Here is an 18,928-nt window from a genome sequence, read left to right as displayed (position 1 = left end):
TATTCTAGCAATTAAACCACACAACTGAGGGGAAATGAATGACACTTGCAGCCCACACCTTCCCCGTGCTTGAGGAGATGCAAATCTCCTGGCTGGGCTCCTTTCCCCAAGATGAGGGGCTGCCACCTTCTCGCGGCTGCAAACACATGGGAGCACCTCGCCTGTCTCTGTTCAGCTCCACAGCTGCATCGTGCTGCTGCCATCGGGCAGTGAGCTTTGTGGATGGAGGATTTGCTGTTTAAAAGATGCTCTCTGAAGCATGTCCTCAAAAACACCATGAAAGCAAGTGATATTTTATTCTTCATAAGCTTGTTGCCTGCCAGAGGCAATGGAGGCTGTGAGCTTCGAGAAGGAATTCAGGGTCACTGGGGTGAGCGTTGGAGCTTAGGTTTTCTTAAGGATCTCTTGGACCATGGCACAAATACCTTGAGAACAGTTGTTTGCAAACACGGACTGTGGGATCAGGCTGAGCCTGGAGTTTGGGCTCAGCGAAAACGCCTTTTTTTTTTCTACAAAAGGTTGTTGAATTGTTTAGCAGCCCTTCAAAATGACTTTATTCCACCTAACTCAATTAGACAACTGTGAAAGAGGTTTAATTGCACTGAGATCAATAGTGCTGCGGGGCTATTGCTGACATCAGCATAAAATAATGTCAACACAGGGAAATGTAGATTGGAGATAATATAAAACAGTTTTGTGCTATTTGCATACATGTAACTACTTTTACACCCATTTTATACTTATTACAATGATTTAATGGAAGTCACTGTAGATCTACAGAAACCGAGAGAAAAATTTACTTGTGTCTGTATGAAAGATGGCAGGGTGGTCTTCTAAAGCCATCCCTGAAACACACGTCAGAGAAGGCTGATAGGAACAATGCATTTTCCCTAACAGGGTAAAAATACTTGCTTTCAGACTATACAATAGTAATCGATTTGGACGTGTGGTTGGTGGTTTGAGATGATCTAGTAATTGATTTTAAAACAGATGGCAGCTGTCAAATAAGCATTTGTATTTATTTGATGTTTCTCTGCGAACCCTTGGGGTTTCGCTATCTCAGAAGTCTGTTTTCTCCTTTCCTAGACCCCCTTTCTGTGCTCTGATCTCTCTTCCTGTTATGTTCTTTTGATGCTTCCTACTGACAAATTCTTTTGAGCTTTCTTTCCTAATGTAAGCCATGGCCTTTATGTTAGGCTTTAATTTCATTTTGTTTAAAATTCCTTTTTATTAACAGTTTTAATATACCAGCGAAATGTCTTCAGCACACCATACACTTAATGATCTGAGCATCATCTACAATATATCACACAAACAAAACCATTGATTACACTTCCTAGAATGGATGCACTTTACCACATCAGCAATAAATATCATAGAAGTGGGAGTTCCCTCTGTCAGACAAAATCTTGCGTAATTCTTTGTGTTAAAATTAAAATATTCAGAAATTAATGGGTCTATTGACAGAAAACTAGATCTGTTTGTGTGTATATGTGTGCATGTATCTATATCTACTCAAGAGAATCAAACTATTTATTTTCCATCTTTCTCTTCTGTGGGCACAACACTAATAATTATGTTTGGATTTCCCACTAAAGAAAATGCAATGTCTGGAACAAGAAGAGAATTTTAATTGTATAAAAGAAATTGATTTATTTAATAGGTAAAACCTCCTAAATGCCTCTACCCATTTCACCCTCATTTTGACCTCCTGAGATGCAGAGAGCCTCTACTTTTCTAGATTCAATTAAAAAAAAAGTCTCTGCTCAGCCTCCAAGGACACCTCCTCAGCTGTTATAAATGAATGTTACTTTTTTAAAGTTAATGACACTGCAGTTGTTAACTGCAGCTTATCCGTATGACATGAGGGGCTTTGCCAAGCAAAGATCATTTTGATCACACACCATTCAGATCTCCAGAAAATCTCTTGTTTATGTGCAGTATGGCTCTATTAGTGAGTCATTTTTTCTTGGAAGAGAAAAGCTTAATTTCTTTGTATTCATTGTAATATTTTTCCTGGGAATTGTTATTAGAAAACATGAGCAGTTAAAGACTGAAAAGCTCTTAGGACCGGACTTTCACTAACTTGCTCGCTCCTGTAGAAGGACTTTACGTGCCACTGCCACGGGGGCTGCGTGGGTATGGTTACCGCTGCTCTTCCTACAAGAGATGGCAACGTGAGCACATGGGTACGGGCACATCTGGACGATGGCTGTGGAGTGATGGGATCCTGCCTCGCACAGAGCAGAACCATGTGGGCAGCCAAAGGAAAGTGGCTGATCAGGGTGGTGTCTTCAGCATTGATGCTTGTAATGTGTATAACCTTGGTGGGTGAATATAGTACAGCTATATGCCCCTGTTGACTGTGATGACAGAAAAACACATTTTTTCACTTGAAAATTATTTCTTTGTTCCTTTTTCTCAGTTTTTCCTCCTGACATTACATTTATTAATTTGTTTTGGAAGTGATGGAATGGGGTTGCAATGGTACGTGTCAGAGGATTGGTCTATTCAAGCATCCTTGTCTTCTTGTGGACATCTCTGCTTCTGTTAACTCATGCTTTCAAATTATAAGTCATTTGTAGCAACTTCAAAAATTGGAAACAACCTCTAAGCTACCAATGAATTTCCTAGTCAGTCACTGGTGAAGGCTTCATCCTTTCCCTAACAGCAAGCCAGAGCTTTGCCACCTTCAGCGGAAAGGCTTGAGTCACAAATATGACTCAGGATGGACAAAGGTTGCAGAACAAGTTAGATTTCTAGATATGCATGAAGAAACACCAATGGCCATGGCGTTTCCATGTACTTATTGACAAAGAAGAGCTCTGCCAGTCTAGAACTCTCTACAAGCCTGGGAAGTGGATTTGTCATGGAAATGTCTGTAAAAATACCACAATGACAGATTATGGTTCACAACATTAAAACGATCTGTGTGGATTTCCAAACAAGTTTTATCCAGAAATCTGCTGATTGCCACCGAGGATGCAGAAGATAAAGCCCTGATGCTTTTCCCTGCATTGACTGTACAAGGGAAGGCAGATGTCTGGGCTCACATCAGTGGGACTGTTCAGTGCGTAGACAGAGGTGGACATGAAAATTAAAAGTGTTTGATTTCTATGGCCAAACCTCTGCTAAAGGTGCTATGCAAGCGTTGAAAGGAATAGCAAAATCCTCTTGTGGAGATTCTTACAGGATTGGGGTGGATACTGCCCATGAAGGAAGGGGTCAGATCATTTTTCAGATCCCTTCCAGCCCTATTTTCTATGATTCCTTGAGAAGTTTGTTACCTAAAGTAAGATACAAGTTTCCCATTTCATTGCTCCTGGAAGTAATGCTGGCATTAACTCAAAGTTTGAAACAAGCAGGCGCTTCCTTTCCTTTTATACCCGTGCTGATCTAGTTTTGGATAACGTGCCTTGTAGAAATGTCCATTTAATCTCTGATTCACTGTGCAGTCCATCCAGGGATTGCCCTTGTGGTATCACAGCCAAATGCTACATCCAAACCCAGATTCATCACATCTTGTTACTTGGCAGCTTAGAACCACAACAAGGGACTTCTCCTTTCTGCTTCCTGATGGTGAGCAGGAGAGCATCTCTCAGGACACATGTTCTTCTGAAGAGACAACATTCCTCCTGAGGGCAGCCTGATGCACTCTGGATGCTATTCAGGTCTCGATGCCAAAGACTACCACCTACCTAATGCACTGAATGCAGCAACCTTTAATTCAGCTCAAGGAAGATTCTTCTCATCACATCTCTTGTGCCTCCTGTTTCTTTTCTCACACAGTGATATCAAAGTCTCTAAAAAGGATATATAACCAGTTATCACTGAAGATACTCTAACCTAGGGCTTCAAATGCTCTTCCTGAGAGTCTGTTGACTTAGAAGACTGTTTCACACTGATGTAAAATGGTCATTCAATTGAGTCTTATTCAGCTAGAAGAGGGATTAAAATGCACACAGTGTAACACTCCTTGAGCATGAGCACTTCACTGGATTAACAGTTTGCTAAGACGTGTCCCCATCGAAGAGTCACTACTTAAAAGCAAGGTCATCCAGCTGTTTCAGAGTGGTTCGATATTGGATGTGGCAGTGTGGAAGAGGTGTTGACTTACCTCTGACACTGTGCTTGAACCCAGCCACCAAGTCTGAACAGGCAGTATCGTACAATCATAGAATCACAGAATGGGTTGGGTTGGAAAGGACCTTAAAGATCATCGAGTTCCAACCCCCTGCCATGGGCAGGGACACCATCACAGTCCTTGTTCACTTAAGACAGCTCATTCTCACCATTTTTAGGGTTTGCACACCCCGGTGTGATGGCTGGCAACCAAAGCTGTGGAGAAAGAAGCAGCACAGAGCCACCAGCAACTGGCTGGGAGGAATCCCTGCAGCTCGCTCACAGCATCCCAACACCATGTAGCACCCAGCGGCTGCAGGCTTTGAGGGAGAAAGCAGAAGTTTTGATCAGTCATCACTTTATTCTCTCAGCTAGGAGGTCATGAGGTGTATGTGGAGGGGGGCTTTGGTGTTTAAAAAGAACCTGGTTTCTTATATACATGGAGTGGGTTCTGAACTGACTTTACAAAGACCCAGGAATATTGAATGGAACTGATTCTCTGAGCATGTGGTAAATCCAAGAGCAAAGAATAAAGTGTCCCCAAGAGCAAATTGTCTGCCAATTGCTTTTTATTTTCAGCTTAAACTTTCTGGTATTTTACATTCCATAAGAATGTTCTCTAGTTTGCTGAAACTAACTGATGTCTAATAATGGCAAGGTCTTGGCTTTATTTCAAGGCAAGCGTTCACACAATTAAATCTCATTAACAGAGGACCACAAAACCTGTACTAAAACCATTCTTGGCATGTGACCTTCAGCAGAAATGCTTCATTAAGTCTGAGATTCTGGAGAAAATGTTTGCTGAATAAAGTCATTCCTAATTAATGTTAAATTGTCAAGGATTCATCTGCCATCCATTTTTACTCCTTTTATGCTCTTAGTTATCTCTTTAATGAGCAAGCAATATAAAAGTCAAAAGCAGCATATTTTAAATGTACACACAACATGTGGGACAATGCAGCAAAGCAAATTTGCCAGACATGTACTTTGCCGTGTAATATTTGCAACTTCCTAGACATCTTTCCCAAACCCCACTTAGATATTGCCATTAAGTATTAATTAATTATTTTGTTATTTATAGAAGGCACAACTATTGAGGGTGATTTTCCTTTGCACCCTTTCTAATCTTGCCTTGAGTTTTATCTCAAGCCATACGCAAGTCTGGACTAACAAACACGTTCATTTTCTCTGTGATGAATGTAATTGTCTGTCTGTTCTCCAAGAATCACTCATCCAATATTTTTAAAAAGAAATAAAACAGTCTTTGGTGAGTTTCTACCCTTCCGACCAGAAGGAGATTCTGGTCATCACAGAATAGCGTACAAACACAGTGGGTCTGAGCTCTGAAAATCCTCATTTGTTTTTGCCATGACCAGCGATAACAGGAGACGTTGGAGCTCCTTGGACCTGTGTAGCAGGACTTCGGTGATGAGGGCTTAGAAACACTCTGCAGCCTCTTTAATTCTTATTCTCACATTAAAGTAATGAGACCTGTCTTCCTGCCCATCAATCTGTTCAGCATATGCAAGTCCTTCTGCTATGGTTTAAATAGAAATGACTCATATGATATTAAGGCTCTTAATGAAAATGGATTACATTATTGCCTTTCGCAAAGTGGGAGGTTTAAAAAGCCAAGTTAGTGTCTTCCAAATGTCACTAACTGGCAACACATTGGACAAAGAGTAAATTTTATAGCTTTTCTGGGTATCTATAAGCTGAAGTCATCTTTACAGTGAAGGATACTAAATGATAAGAAAATGCATTAAAAATTAGAAGTTCTTTGAATTTGTGCTTAATGAGAATTAGGTTCTCCCTGCCTTCAAAATATTTTCTTATGATGGCAATCTTGTTTTCTCATTACATACTTGAACCCTGACATGTTTGTGTTGGCATCTTTCTGAGTACCTTTTCAATAAAAACTACATTTTTCTAATCATCAAAAAATCTGTAAACTGAACTTCAGTGGTAAAAAGGATCCGTCTCTGACCCTGGCTATTTATTGAAAATTGCTTTGCAAAAGTGATTTAAAAAATGAAATAGGGATAAAAGTCAAGATGGTATCCAAGCCACAGACTCTAAAGCCTGGTATCTTGTAGAGTGTTACAAAGTTCCAGCGTTGGATAACCTATAGAAAATTGCTATTTTTACTAATTCCCAACAGACGAAACAGCTTAGAAAGATATAAATTGTAGCTGAAGAACTTGTATCTAAGTATAACACTGTATGAATCCGTTTGTGTGTGTCTAGTATGACTTTGTGAACTCTTTATGGAGAAGAACTAAATCTCAGTCATTGCAGTTCTCCACTGGCCCTGAGGGAGCCTCAGTTATGTTACCATCGGGTAGGTAGGAACTCAAGCTCTGCCAACACATACACGTATATATATTTTCACATACCCATATACAGGACACATAGTAGGAGTAGCAGGGCCTTTCATGCTGTCATGAATATGTGTACTAGTATGAATAATTTTATGTTTCTTCAGCAAGATAATGAAGCTTAATAACCTATATATTCAGAGTAATTGTTATAAATTGTCTTCATTTGTGTAAATGGCATAATTCAATGAGTATTTTTAATTGATATTCCTGTGGCATCCTCCCTGTGCTGTGATTTGACTGGAATTTTCATATCTACACTGTTTCATTTATTGCTAACTAGTAATTTACATCTAATAGCCTTTTTTTCTGTTTTTGCCTTTTTTTTTTTTTTTTAATTAGAGGAGATCTTGAAGACTCATATTGCTCATTGGTGGTCTCCTGATGGCACCAGGTTAGCATATGCAACAATTAATGCCTCCAGAGTCCCCACCATGGAGATTCCAGTATACACTGGCAGCCTTTACCCTACTGTTAAAACATATCATTATCCAAAGGTAAGGGAAAATAAAACGAACAGTCCTGTTCTATCAAAAAAAAAAAAAAATTTCCAATAGGCTCAACCAGGAGACTGTCTAATGGTGCACATTCATAAGCAATGAAAATAAACAGATCTAAGGGAAGATCAGCTGTTCCCCAGTGAATGTGGTCTTCGTTACTCTTTAGCTGCATCTGTAAAATTACAGTTTTCTGATTTGGGTATTAGTCATTCTAAATATAATGAAAATAACATTTAAAAATTCTTGCTTTGTACGCATTAAAAAGCAACTGTACTTCCACACTAGATAGGTGTCTGAGAGTTTGGAAGCCAGCATTACTACAGTTAGATACAGTTCATTTTATATAGAATGGAAACAGAGTGTTTGGGCTTCCTTAGAATATGGTGTGGTTTTGGAGACATGTGCCTGAGCATTACAAAGAAACGCAGTGAAAGACAGAGCAGACTTAAGAGCCAATCTCTCCTTGATTGCAGAGACCTGTTACGGCAGTCCTGCAGCGGGTACACAGCACCAGCACAGCTCTCTACCAGCATTGATACGCTGCTGCTGTTATTGCTGTAATTTTCTGCTCTGAGACAGTACAGAAGTGTACGGTGCTGCGGCCATTTCTTCTGGGTATCTCACTCTATGCACTGATTACCTGAGACCTCATAACGTTGGTCCAAACTGAACCATAATTTAACAGGAGAGATTATATCCACATTTATGCAGGTTTTCTGGAAGGTAACAGTGATTCAGCAGGGGATGCTCTTTCCTACAATACAAAATGAATCAGTATTTTACTGTATCTACCACCATCCTGTTAGACAACCTTTTATCAAAAGATACATAAAAAAGCAGTATTTCTAGTTGCTGTGAAAAGTAGCATTTTTTATCAAGGCTAGAGGTGTCCTAAGTAAAATTACCCCTGGTTGTGCCAACCAACCTCTCCACACCTCTGTGCCACATCACTAAAGTTGCAGTTTTCTAGTTCAGTCCATAACCCCATACAATGGGAATGCATTTTTATGGTCCATGGGGATGTAACAAATCAAAACCATTCTGTGTTGTATAAGATATGGTAATTTATTCTTATTTTGAAATCCAGGCTGGAATGGAAAATCCAACTATTTCTTTGCATGTGATTGGTCTGAATGGACCTACCCATGACCTGGAGATGACTCCCCCCGATGATCAGAGAATGAGGTAGGTGTTTTCTTGCCCTGGGATGCTGGATCCTATTTCTGTCAGGGATTTAAATCAGTCCCTCGCTTTTTCTGAGATCATATTACAGTGCCTTTCTCTGCCACTATCAAGTCATTTCATTTTGTGTAAATCAGTTTCAAATTTTTCAAATTATTTTTCTTCTTACATATATTTTTATAGAACATTATTAGTTTTTTACTTGAAATCACTGTGACCTAGACTGGCTTCAGTGTAAGGTTATTTTCAGAGAACTTGGCATAATGTCCCAAAATCCATAACACATTCATTTCATGTGTAAACACGGGCATTATAAAGGGGATTCATGATGGGAACCCAGGAGTGAAACCAGTTGGACATTCTGCAAATACATTGCCCAATCTTCATTACAAATCAAAAGGAAAGCTCTTTGCTCTTTTCATGGCAAGTGGATTCTAGAAGTTAGCCTACAATTCAGCCAGCTACTTAGACTCCCATTTCTAATTAAGTAAATGCTTAAGTCTGCATTCGGCAAGAGTTTAAAAGTTTGGCTTCGACTTCAGCGTGTGGTCAAAGCTTGAGCTACGTTTATGATCTGTGAACACTTGAAAGGAAGATCACGTTGTTCCAGCCTGCCTCCGGCAGAGCAGCAGCTTTGGATAATACATGGCACTACTCCCTGCAAAGCTCGGAGATTAGAATCCAAATCCAGATTCCAGTAACTTTGATTTAAACTTGACATAGCTTTGTAGCAGGCCAAGAGAAATCAGACTATGCTTCTGCATCTAAAGCATCCATAGTGACCCCTCCAAATGTAATGCTGTGAGATTATCCTGCTCAGGCACATCACGTGTTTGTGCAGGAGTATCCATCCAGCCAACGTAGGTACTCGCTTTTTTTAATGATTGCTTAAATTGCAGGATCTGTGATTCCATTGCCAATAAAGATGGATAGAGCACAGAACTAATAGAACAGGGCAGCGTCAGGGGCAGGGGAGGGAGCAGGGTCATTATGCATGATCAATATATAAGGCCTGTGGATAGGCTGTGTAGGCATCTGATGAGAGGATGCTAAACCATTTATGGTGGCAGTTGCCTTTCTTTGCTGGGTTAGCTAGAGTCAACCTCAGAACATGTTTTCACTGAATGACTCTGAAATGCTGCAATTCAAATCCATTTATGCAACAAAAGATGTATGTCTTGTGAACAAACCAAATTGTCAGAACTGCAATTTCCTTTCAAAAAAACAACTTCAGATTTGTGTGGAGCAGGTAGCAATTCAGGATCACAGTATTCCCATCACAGTATCCCCATCACAGTATTAGAAATGCGGCTCCTGGATGTTTTTCTGTTGCCAGCATACTCTGTAAACAGAGAGATTCAGAAACGGTTTAATTACAGTAATAACTTCAGACTGCATGATCCGAGTGTTGTTAATAAATTTGTCCTATATGGTTATGGGTGGCTGTAACTTATTTGGTTGCAATCAATATTGTAAAATAATGCAAAATATATCACAATTAATTAGTCTCTGTACCTTTCATCAAAAGCATGGCAATTTCCATCCCTAGGGCATGTTGTAAGTAGTGCTGCTAGAGCAATAGGGGTACGTTTTCATTTTGCATAAGTTTTCTGAAATTAGAGGATTAGTGTGATAACATTTCATTAAAAAAGACAAAAGGGATGTACTGTACAGTTAGTTACAGAAGGGAAGGAAGCAGGGGAAACCGGTGATCAGGATCTTCAAGCAGAGCGGTCCTAGCTGAAGCATTTCAATGTGCTCAATCTGTTCACACAGATGATATATGGACAGAGCGGTACTTCTTGGTGTTCTTTTTATCTGGAGCAAAGTATTTTAGTACAATTAATAAAGCTGAGAATGAAGTGGAGATATGCCAGGGTCTGTTTTCCTTCAGAATTAAAGGAGGTCAGAAATTTTTCACAGAATTTGGATATTTTTTGTTAAAGAAAAAAAAAAAAAAAAAAGCAAAGCTGATGATGGGAAAACATATTTTTGGGGAAAATGTACAATTTTGATAATTTTTCCTTTTTAAAAATCTTTCATTTGGAGCACTTTTTGCCAAATTTTCTCCAATGCCATGCTTTTCTGTGAGAAAAAGAAAGAAAAGGGAAGGGGTAGAAATTGCAGGTGGGAAAAAATATTGTAACATTTAATGCCTGACAGGCATTTTTTATTTTGGTGAAAACTACTGGACTCCAAGAGTTACATCAGCAGGTGGTCAGAATTGGACCAAGATCCTACTTATTTCTCATATCGTATTTACATCCCAGGTGTCAAATTAAAGAAAGATATTTTCTCCCCTGAGTGCAGAAATCATCACTGGTCCTTGAATAGGTCATGAACAAATAAATAATGGAGAAACTCAGACAGCGCAAGTCTGGATCAGAGGCAGGAGCCGGCCGTGCCCCAGGGACCATAGGCTGGGCTGCTGCCTCTCACTTGGCCACATAATATATCACTGTCTGTTCTTTGTGGTGTTTATGGCTTTATTACTCTTGTCATACTTTAAGTATTCATATTTTAGATCCATGCCTCATATTTTAGATTCACACCTCCCAAAAGCAGCCACGTAAAGTTAAGGTATGACAATTAGCAGTCTCAGACAATTGCAAATCCAACCACTACCATCTTTACTGGGATGGGGAAATCCATTGCAAAGCTCAGCATAGCTGCACCCTTCCTGAAAGGGTTCAGACCGGTTATTCCTTTCCTTTGGTAACGTGTAATCCGCTGTGATGTGGATGCCTGCAAACGAAGTGATCTGGTACCTACTGGTCTAGATTTCTCTCCATGGGAAGAAATTAGTTCTCCTTAAGTCATACCCGTAAAAAATCTGTGAGAGGTCAGGCGAAGAGGGCTTGGGAAATGCACTGACTCCCTGCTGCTCTCCACTGGCTGCTCAACCAGTACAGCTGCCAGAGCTGCAGATGTTTAAAATTAACTGAGATTAATCACACCTTATTGCCTCATTTTCCTCTGCAAAATGGGAAACATAAAACTTGGTTGTCCTACAGAAGAGATGTGAAGTAAATTAAAGACTGCACACTGTGCTGAGACTAGAATAATAACTGTACAAGCGTGTGCAGTTGTCTGCAGGCTGGTATATCTGTGGGCTTGGTGGCTGGGAGAGGCTTCAGAGAGAACCTGAGACTCCTTGTCCCCTCCAGGGTGGCAGGGAAGACAATGTTTGACCTAAAATAGTAATTAAAACTTTCTGAGAAAGAACTGTGATTCCTGTATTCCAACAGCAAAAGGGATGTAAAAAGTGAATATACATCCCTCAAACTTTAAATTGGATTTATGGAAAAAAATGCTCCAAGCCACAATATGTACTAAATTCACATTTCTTTTCTGGGGAGACTGAATCTGCTCAGTTAATTTTGGAGAGAAAGACGAGATGGTTATACAGTTTAATTTTGCTTTGTTGGTTTTTTCCTCTTAGGGCCTATGCAGTTGCTGATAAAGACTAAAATTACAATTTTATTTCAGGCACTGAATTTTCAGACTGCTGTTGCCTCACTTGGAAGTATCCTTCCTTCCAGTGCAGCGAATGCAATTGTTGAAGTCTTTTGTTATTTTTCCCCAGCCAAATTCAGGCACTAAATACTACTGAAAACTACAAAATCAATTTCCAACTTGTTATTTTCCTAGACAAACGGGCCTTTGTTGCTTTTGCCCTTTCTCTTCAGTCTGTGCAACTGTGCTTGCCAGAACACGAAGTACTCTCCAGTGACACAGCACATTAATTCCAATGAGAGCAACAATTCCTTATACATATTTTATAGCAAACAAATGAACTAATAAAATTTTTATAGACCGTATACTGGGAAAAGTCACATTATAATTTAAGGATGTCTTTGGCCCACATAGCCCAACAGTATATTATACCATCACCAGCTTTGTCAGCTCAGCCAGAGTTGTACCTGCAGGTGAAGTGGTGAAGCCCTAACTTGCTGCAGGGGTGGACATCTGTGAGTGCCACCACAGACTGGCTCTGAAAAGGTGAACATCAGTGTATTTATTTGTGATCCTGTATTTTCCAGCCCAGCCCAGCCTAAGTGGTTCCATCATTCCCTATTGCACAGGACTTTTCATAAAGACATCGATTACAGGGCTGTGCAGCCCACGCTAGTGATTTACTCCAGGTATTATCACAACCTGAATATGTCCAGCAGCAGAGGAGGATGCAGGGAGTGTGGGATGGTGGTTTTGCCAGTGCAAACTGTCACATCTCTGCTGATGTCTTTATGGCAATGAGCTGCATCTGCTTTGCACAAACCCTGTGTCTCTCTAAACTATATCCTTCTTGATATTTTCCTTTCAATGCAGCACTTGTGGATATTTTGGTGTGTAGTACACATATTCAGAAGCCATTAACTCTTCATAAGCATAAGGAATCCAAACATCAGCAGTGCTGGGGCTGAATCAGCCAGTTAGTGTGCTCAGAATGGAAATTGTTTGCAATTTCTTTTCCACCTGCGCATAAATTTGTAGCTCCAGGCATTTCAGTCCTTCTTGGAAGACTGAATAGCCTGAAAGATTCTTATCTCTGCATTTGTCTCTTCTTTGAAAATGACTTTCAGAAATGGCAGATAAAACACCTGCACAGCCCTAAAAATGTCATTTTAGGGGTTGAAATCCATACATAAAGAAGCCCATAGACATCAAGATGCAGCGTTCTTAATAACCAGAGATCTGTCCTGGACCATTTGCCTGCAGCAGCCTCTGGCTGCTCTGCCGTGTGGCAATTCATTAAGATGTCAGTATCGTGATTTGTTTTATGGATGTCTGTGTTTGCAGGGACTACTACATAACCATGGTGAAATGGGCAACCAGCACCAAGGTGGCCGTAAACTGGCTGAACAGGGCCCAGAACGTGTCTATCCTGACGCTGTGCGATGCCACCACGGGAGTCTGCACAAAGGTAGGAGAGATGGGCCAAATGGTCATTTGCCATCGGTTTTCATTAACCCATGCAAGGAGAAAATATTTCAGTTATTTTACCTGGTGACAAGTCAGCTGGCACACATTTTTTTCAGGCAGACACAGAATATAAACATTTGCAATATTTGCTTTTTTTCACACCTTCTAGAAAGCCAGGAAGATTCTCTCTCTGTGTGTGTGTGTGTGTGTGTGTGTGTAAGGGAGTGAGTATTTTTCTTGAAATAACAGTAGACATGCACAAGCACACACACACATCAACATTTTGTAACCTGAATATCTTTGCAACATTCTAGTTTAATGGCATTATATATTTAATGACATGAAAAATGGCTTGTGCTTATCTACCCACATTTTAATTGTAGTTAATTAATCCCTTCTTTAGACACACTAATGTAAACAGTGTATTGATATAACCTGTGTAAGTAATAGCAGATACCATCTTTATAGCTGGCATAGGTATTTCAGCAATAGAAAATTGTTCTGTTATATCCATCCCTTGAAAAAAGATGCAATACTGTGCATAGAGCACAGTGAAGAGTCTTTTCTTGACAGCTTTCATTTTAACCTTTATTTGTTTCTTAACAAGCTTTATTTCTTTGGGAATAATATATCTTGTGGATTTATGTGTTTTGTCTGTATGAGTAAAATACTTCCTTGAATGTATGCGTGCTTATTCATCAAAGAGGAAAGACAAGGAGAGCAGCCGCTGGATTACAGTCCTGAAGCACATATTTAAACCGTTTCTTTGTATTGCTGAACAGCTTTTCAGATTCAATCCAACTGCTTCCTGCACTGATAAGCAAAATGTAATACATGAGAAGCATGGTATTAATGATCTTCTTCTGTTTTAGAAACATGAAGATGAAAGTGAAGGCTGGCTGCACAGACAGGTAATAGCAATCTTCTCTTTGCGGTCAAGTTTTTGATAGTTTTTTTGTTTCATTGTTTTTCCACCAAAGAGAAAAAACTGGTTTCCAGACCTGAGAAAGATGCTTGGAAGATGGCATGATTTGTATTATAGGAAAGAGTTTCTCAGCAATAAACAGGTTCTTATTGAAGATGCCATCTTCTCTGGTAGGTCTTATAGTTCTTAGCCTGCAATTTACTTGGATTTAAAAGAGATGAAAAGCTGTCGGAGATGAAAGTGGGGTAATTCACCCACTGTCGGTACCTGTGTAAGACTCAAGCTCAGAGGTCGTCCTTTGTACCCTGCTTTGAGACTGGTGATGATTTTAAGCAGTACAGTGGTTGTTTTCTGGTCTTCTAGACAGGAAAGAAGTCCACTGTTGAAAGCAGAAGATCAGAGGTAATTTTATTAACAGGGCCTATGTCCATTCAGAGCCAAAATCATGCAGACAGGACTTTTAAATCACTTAAGCTAAATTTGACAATTTTTTCTGTGTTACTCTGCAGCTGTTTGCAGATGTAAGAAAGGTGAAAAATGAAATTAAATTGTCAATGGGGCAGTTAAAGCAACAAGGGCTTATCTGGAGCATGCAATGGGGAGAAACTGCCTGATGGAATTTAATATCCTGTTTTAACAGACAACTGTGTCACATAATTCTTCTGGCACTGTAACTTGTGCATAATACTATTATTTTGCATGGCTACGTGCTCCCATCCCCCAAATGAAATAAAACAAAGGTGGAAATAAATGCTAAAAAAATAGATATAGAAAATAGATAGATAGATAGATAGATAGATAGAAAACTTAAACCCACAAGAAGTTTTGATTTATGGGATTTTTCTATTATCTTTTCTTGCTCATTTTCCTTTGTTTGTTTTGTTGTTGTTTTGTGGGTTTTTTTTGGTTTGTTTGTTTGTTTTGTTTTGTTTTTTTATGTATGTCTATATAAAACCTGTAGATTTCCAGCATGTAAATCTCTGGAAGATCATTTATAACACTTCCCCAGCAGTCAGTTTGTGAAGTGACCTCAGATTTGATTAAGCTGTTGTTGAGAGAGAAGCTGCTGATACCAGTGCAGCCACAGCACTGAACTGTTTTTCGTGGGATATCTGAATGCCAGACAGGGAGTAGCATGTCAGATAAAAACCTTGTACTATATTTTGCCAAGTCCAGATTTAAAGCATTTCACATTTTTGTCACAGCTTGTTCAGAGGATCCAAGAACCTGTAGACACCGCAGTACATCAGTTCACAGCAAGAACAATGATCTCCTCTGTTCCTGTGGCTCTCCTGCAGCAATGGGCTATGTTTAATCCAGATAAAAATTGATTTTGCAGAGGAAATAGATTTTGTGCTGCAAGCATTTCAAATAATCTTTTGCTGGTATACTCAGGTATAGAGTAAAAATGCTCCTGAAGTATTCTTTACGTTCATAAGGACAGTGTTGGCTTGAGTAGAGAACAGAAGCCTAAAAGACAAGCAGAGTCAAGAGAAAATTAAATTGCTCATATTTTATATCTTTAAAAAAAAAAGTACTTCACAGGATTCAAGGATAGTTTTAATCATTTCACTCCTATTTACTGGAGCCTCCTTTAGTGCAGTATAGTAGAACTTGTGTTTGTAAACTTCTGTGGTTCTTTAGTAATTTACCTACTACATGGACAGGCATTAAATGATGGTCCTGAATAACTGTACTAAATGATCTGCCAGTCTCCAACAGGCACGCTCCAGGGAAATATAATTTGTTTTACTGCATCTTTACTGCATTTTACGTACAGCAAGTTTGCCAGTGACACCAAGCTGTGTGGTGTTGTCAACACACTGGAGGGAAGGGATGCCATCCAGAGGGACCTGGACAGGCTTGAGAGGTGGGCCTGTGCAAATCTCATGGAGTTCAACAAGGCCAAGTGCAAGGTCCTGCACCTGGCTCAAGGCAATCCCAAGCACAAGTACAGTTGGGAGGAGAATGGATTAAGAGCAGCTCTGAAGAGAGGGACTTGGGGGTGTTGGTCAATGGGAAGCTCAACATGAGTCAGCAATGTGCGCTTGCAGCCCAGAAAGCCAACCGTGACCCGGGCTGCATCAAAATAAGGGTGGCCAGCAGGTCGAGGGACATGATTCTCCCCCTCTACTCTGCTCTCATGAGACCCTACCTGGAGTGCTGCATCCAGCTCTGGCGTCCTCAGAACAGGAGGACTTGGACTTGTTGGAGCAGGTCCACAGGAGGGCCACAAAAATGATGAGAGGGCTGGAGCACCTCCCGTGCAAGGACAGGCTGTCCATTACAGCCAAATGAATCAGACATCTCAGTATTAAACTAAGATAACATTTGCTATGGACTTTGGAGATATTTAATAGTACTCATCAAAAGCTTTTGTAAGAGTCTGAAGAATTATAGAGCTTTTTCACCTGTATTTCTGACAACAAAATTACTTAAAATTCTAGTTTTGACTGAATATATGATTACTAAGATAATTGTATTTTCTATATTTACCTTTTACTCTGTGACAGATTAATCTAGATAACTGGAAAGTTATTTTTATGGCATGTGTCTCTGACTATAAGAATGATGTGAAAATGTTAATGCTAGTGCAAGTCCCCTAACCTCTTTAAGGAGGAGATGAATTGCACATTAGGCAGCTAATGAAAGAGCTCAGGAGCATGACTCAGCTCAGGATGAAGACTCCTTGGTTCAGACATTTTAATACAGGTAAATGCATACGGGCCGGATGCCCAGTACCCCTCTGTAGACAGCCAGTATGGTGAGCAGTGTGGTGACACAGTCAATGGACCTTGACCATGATTCAGGCCACCCTGAAGAAGACACCCACCAGTTGGCCAGCTTGTTCTGTATGACCCATTGACCAGACCTCGTCTCAAGAGGTACCCCAGTTTTTAATCAATAGGACTGAGGAATCAAACTGCTTGCCTCATTCTTTAAAATACCCCTTCAAAGTACTCCATACTCCTAGTTTGAAAAGCATACAAGAGCTTTACGTTTTTCTTGGGAGTTTAAGTACATCTGGTCTTCCTGGAATAGGGGCAAACTTCACAGTAGACTGAGAGCAGGAGATGAGGAGAGAAAAACATCAGTTTCAGAAGATACTCAACAGGCACATGAGGGAGTCTCCAAGGATTATAGGTTTGACATTTTTCAGCTGTTTGAAATACTGTGAGTTCTGAGGTAGGGCATATAGCCCATGAATTTGAATTTTGTTCATGTTGTAGAAGCTTGGTAACTCAGTGAGATTTAATACTCTGTGTTTGGAAGGCCATAGTAAGTGATCTTGTGTTGCCTTCTGGGCTTAAGTTCATGAATGAATTTTATTCACGTCTAAAAACTTTGCAGAGCCCCTCTACAACGTAAGCAAAATTTATTAATAAATTACTCCAAGTATAATGAGAAATATAAACTATTTACACAGGTTCTGCTAGAAAATATCTGTCACTCCTTGTCAGATTGTATGACCAGAATTTTCAAACCTTTTGCACAAATAACAGCATAAGAGCCAGCCTGAACTTTACTCATATTTTGCTTAAATATACAAATTATTTGAAACAGTATTTATAGCTGTAAGCAATTTTTGTTTCAATTTTTGTGAGGAAGCCATTTTCTGAGAGTGCTGGTCATGGTCATATAAAGACAATGAATCAGCAAAGGAGAAATAAGGCAATTTCTGAGCACTAGCTGAAGAGAAACTTTACTGGCATTTTAATTGGCTTATTTACTTAATTGTGCATGTGGCCTGAACAAATTTAATTACAAACCAGGGTGCAATTCCAACTCCACCAAAGGCTGTGGGCTTTGACATTGATGTCAGCAGGAGCAGGAGATTACCACAAAATTGTTTAGAGACATATAACCTCCAAAACTGCCTGCGTGGGTGGCTGACCTCCCCGATAACAGTTCCTTTGGGCTGAGTTTTTATTTCCAGTCCTCCTGTTTCCCTAGTGTTTCAGATCATCTCAGTCTGAAAATAAAAACTTTTCCTCTGTCAAAAGGTTTTTCTTTTACAACTCCCTTGTCTTAAAACTGACAGTATGATAAACCAGTAATGATTGACTGAGTAGTCCTCAGCTCCAAACACCTATTTCCTTCCTCCTCCATGGCAGGGGAGTTGGAAGTAGATGCTCTTTAAGGTCCCATCCAACCCAAACCACTCTATCATTCTATGAGAATCACCCATCACGGGTGAGCAGCTCTGGGTAGATTTGCTTCCTGAACCAGGCCACTGTCTGTTCACACAGGTCCCAGAAAGGCAAATCAGATCAGTGACCCACACTTACTGAGTCAGATTTAAGCTTCAATTTAAGCTGCTATCGAATCATGCAAGAGTTACCTTACTTCTTTTCTCCCCCTTATAACTGAGTCTGAGAGCACTGAGTTATTGCTACATGGAGCTGACATGAGGACAGCTTTGTCTTTCGTCTGCACAAAGCAGAGGATTTCTGGAAACCAGCCTTGACTGTTTGGGTAGAATTCATTTGTCTCAATACAGAGGTCTAGCTGAGCAAAAGACAAGAAGAGCCGTAAGGACTTAAGTGCCCTTCTGAGCCTCACCACTGCTTCCTCTGCTCCGTCATTCTGTCTTTAGCAGTCACAGCAGCTGATGGTGTTTAAGGACAGTGGGTGAGCCGGCTGCTTTTTGCAGTCTAGTCTCCTCATATTTCACCACCATCGACATAAAAATATTAAAGACATTTGAGACTATATCCCTGTCTATTCCCTTTAGGATCTGTTAATGGAGTATGAGTTGGTTCAATCCCTTTTTGTACCTTCTGATACCAACTGTTTCCATAAGCCTCCTGGGGCAAAAGCTTCCAGAAATTCCCTACCTGCTGCATAGGAAAAGTACTTTATTTTACCAACATTAAACTAATCTCTTACTATTTTCA

General features: G+C 40.0%; 1 protein-coding gene across 1 annotated transcript in view; it reads left to right on the top strand.

Annotated features, from left to right (window-relative positions):
- Nucleotides 1-18,928, top strand: part of DPP6 (dipeptidyl-peptidase 6) — a gene marked incomplete at its 5' end in the record, with an annotated part of 117,577 nt that overhangs the window by 54,842 nt on the left and 43,807 nt on the right. The window contains 4 exons of the mRNA XM_010072457.1: nt 6,843-6,997; nt 8,088-8,185; nt 12,983-13,106; nt 13,978-14,016. Of these exons, the coding sequence (XP_010070759.1) occupies nt 6,843-6,997; nt 8,088-8,185; nt 12,983-13,106; nt 13,978-14,016 (416 nt within the window). The remainder of the gene's footprint in view (nt 1-6,842; nt 6,998-8,087; nt 8,186-12,982; nt 13,107-13,977; nt 14,017-18,928) is intronic.

This window comes from Pterocles gutturalis, unplaced genomic scaffold, assembly GCF_000699245.1.
Source record: "Pterocles gutturalis isolate BGI_N339 unplaced genomic scaffold, ASM69924v1 scaffold8987, whole genome shotgun sequence".
NCBI classification, from domain to species: Eukaryota; Metazoa; Chordata; class Aves; order Pterocliformes; family Pteroclidae; genus Pterocles; species Pterocles gutturalis.
Note: the sequence above shows the minus strand (reverse complement) of the source record. Positions and strands in the feature narration are given on the sequence as shown.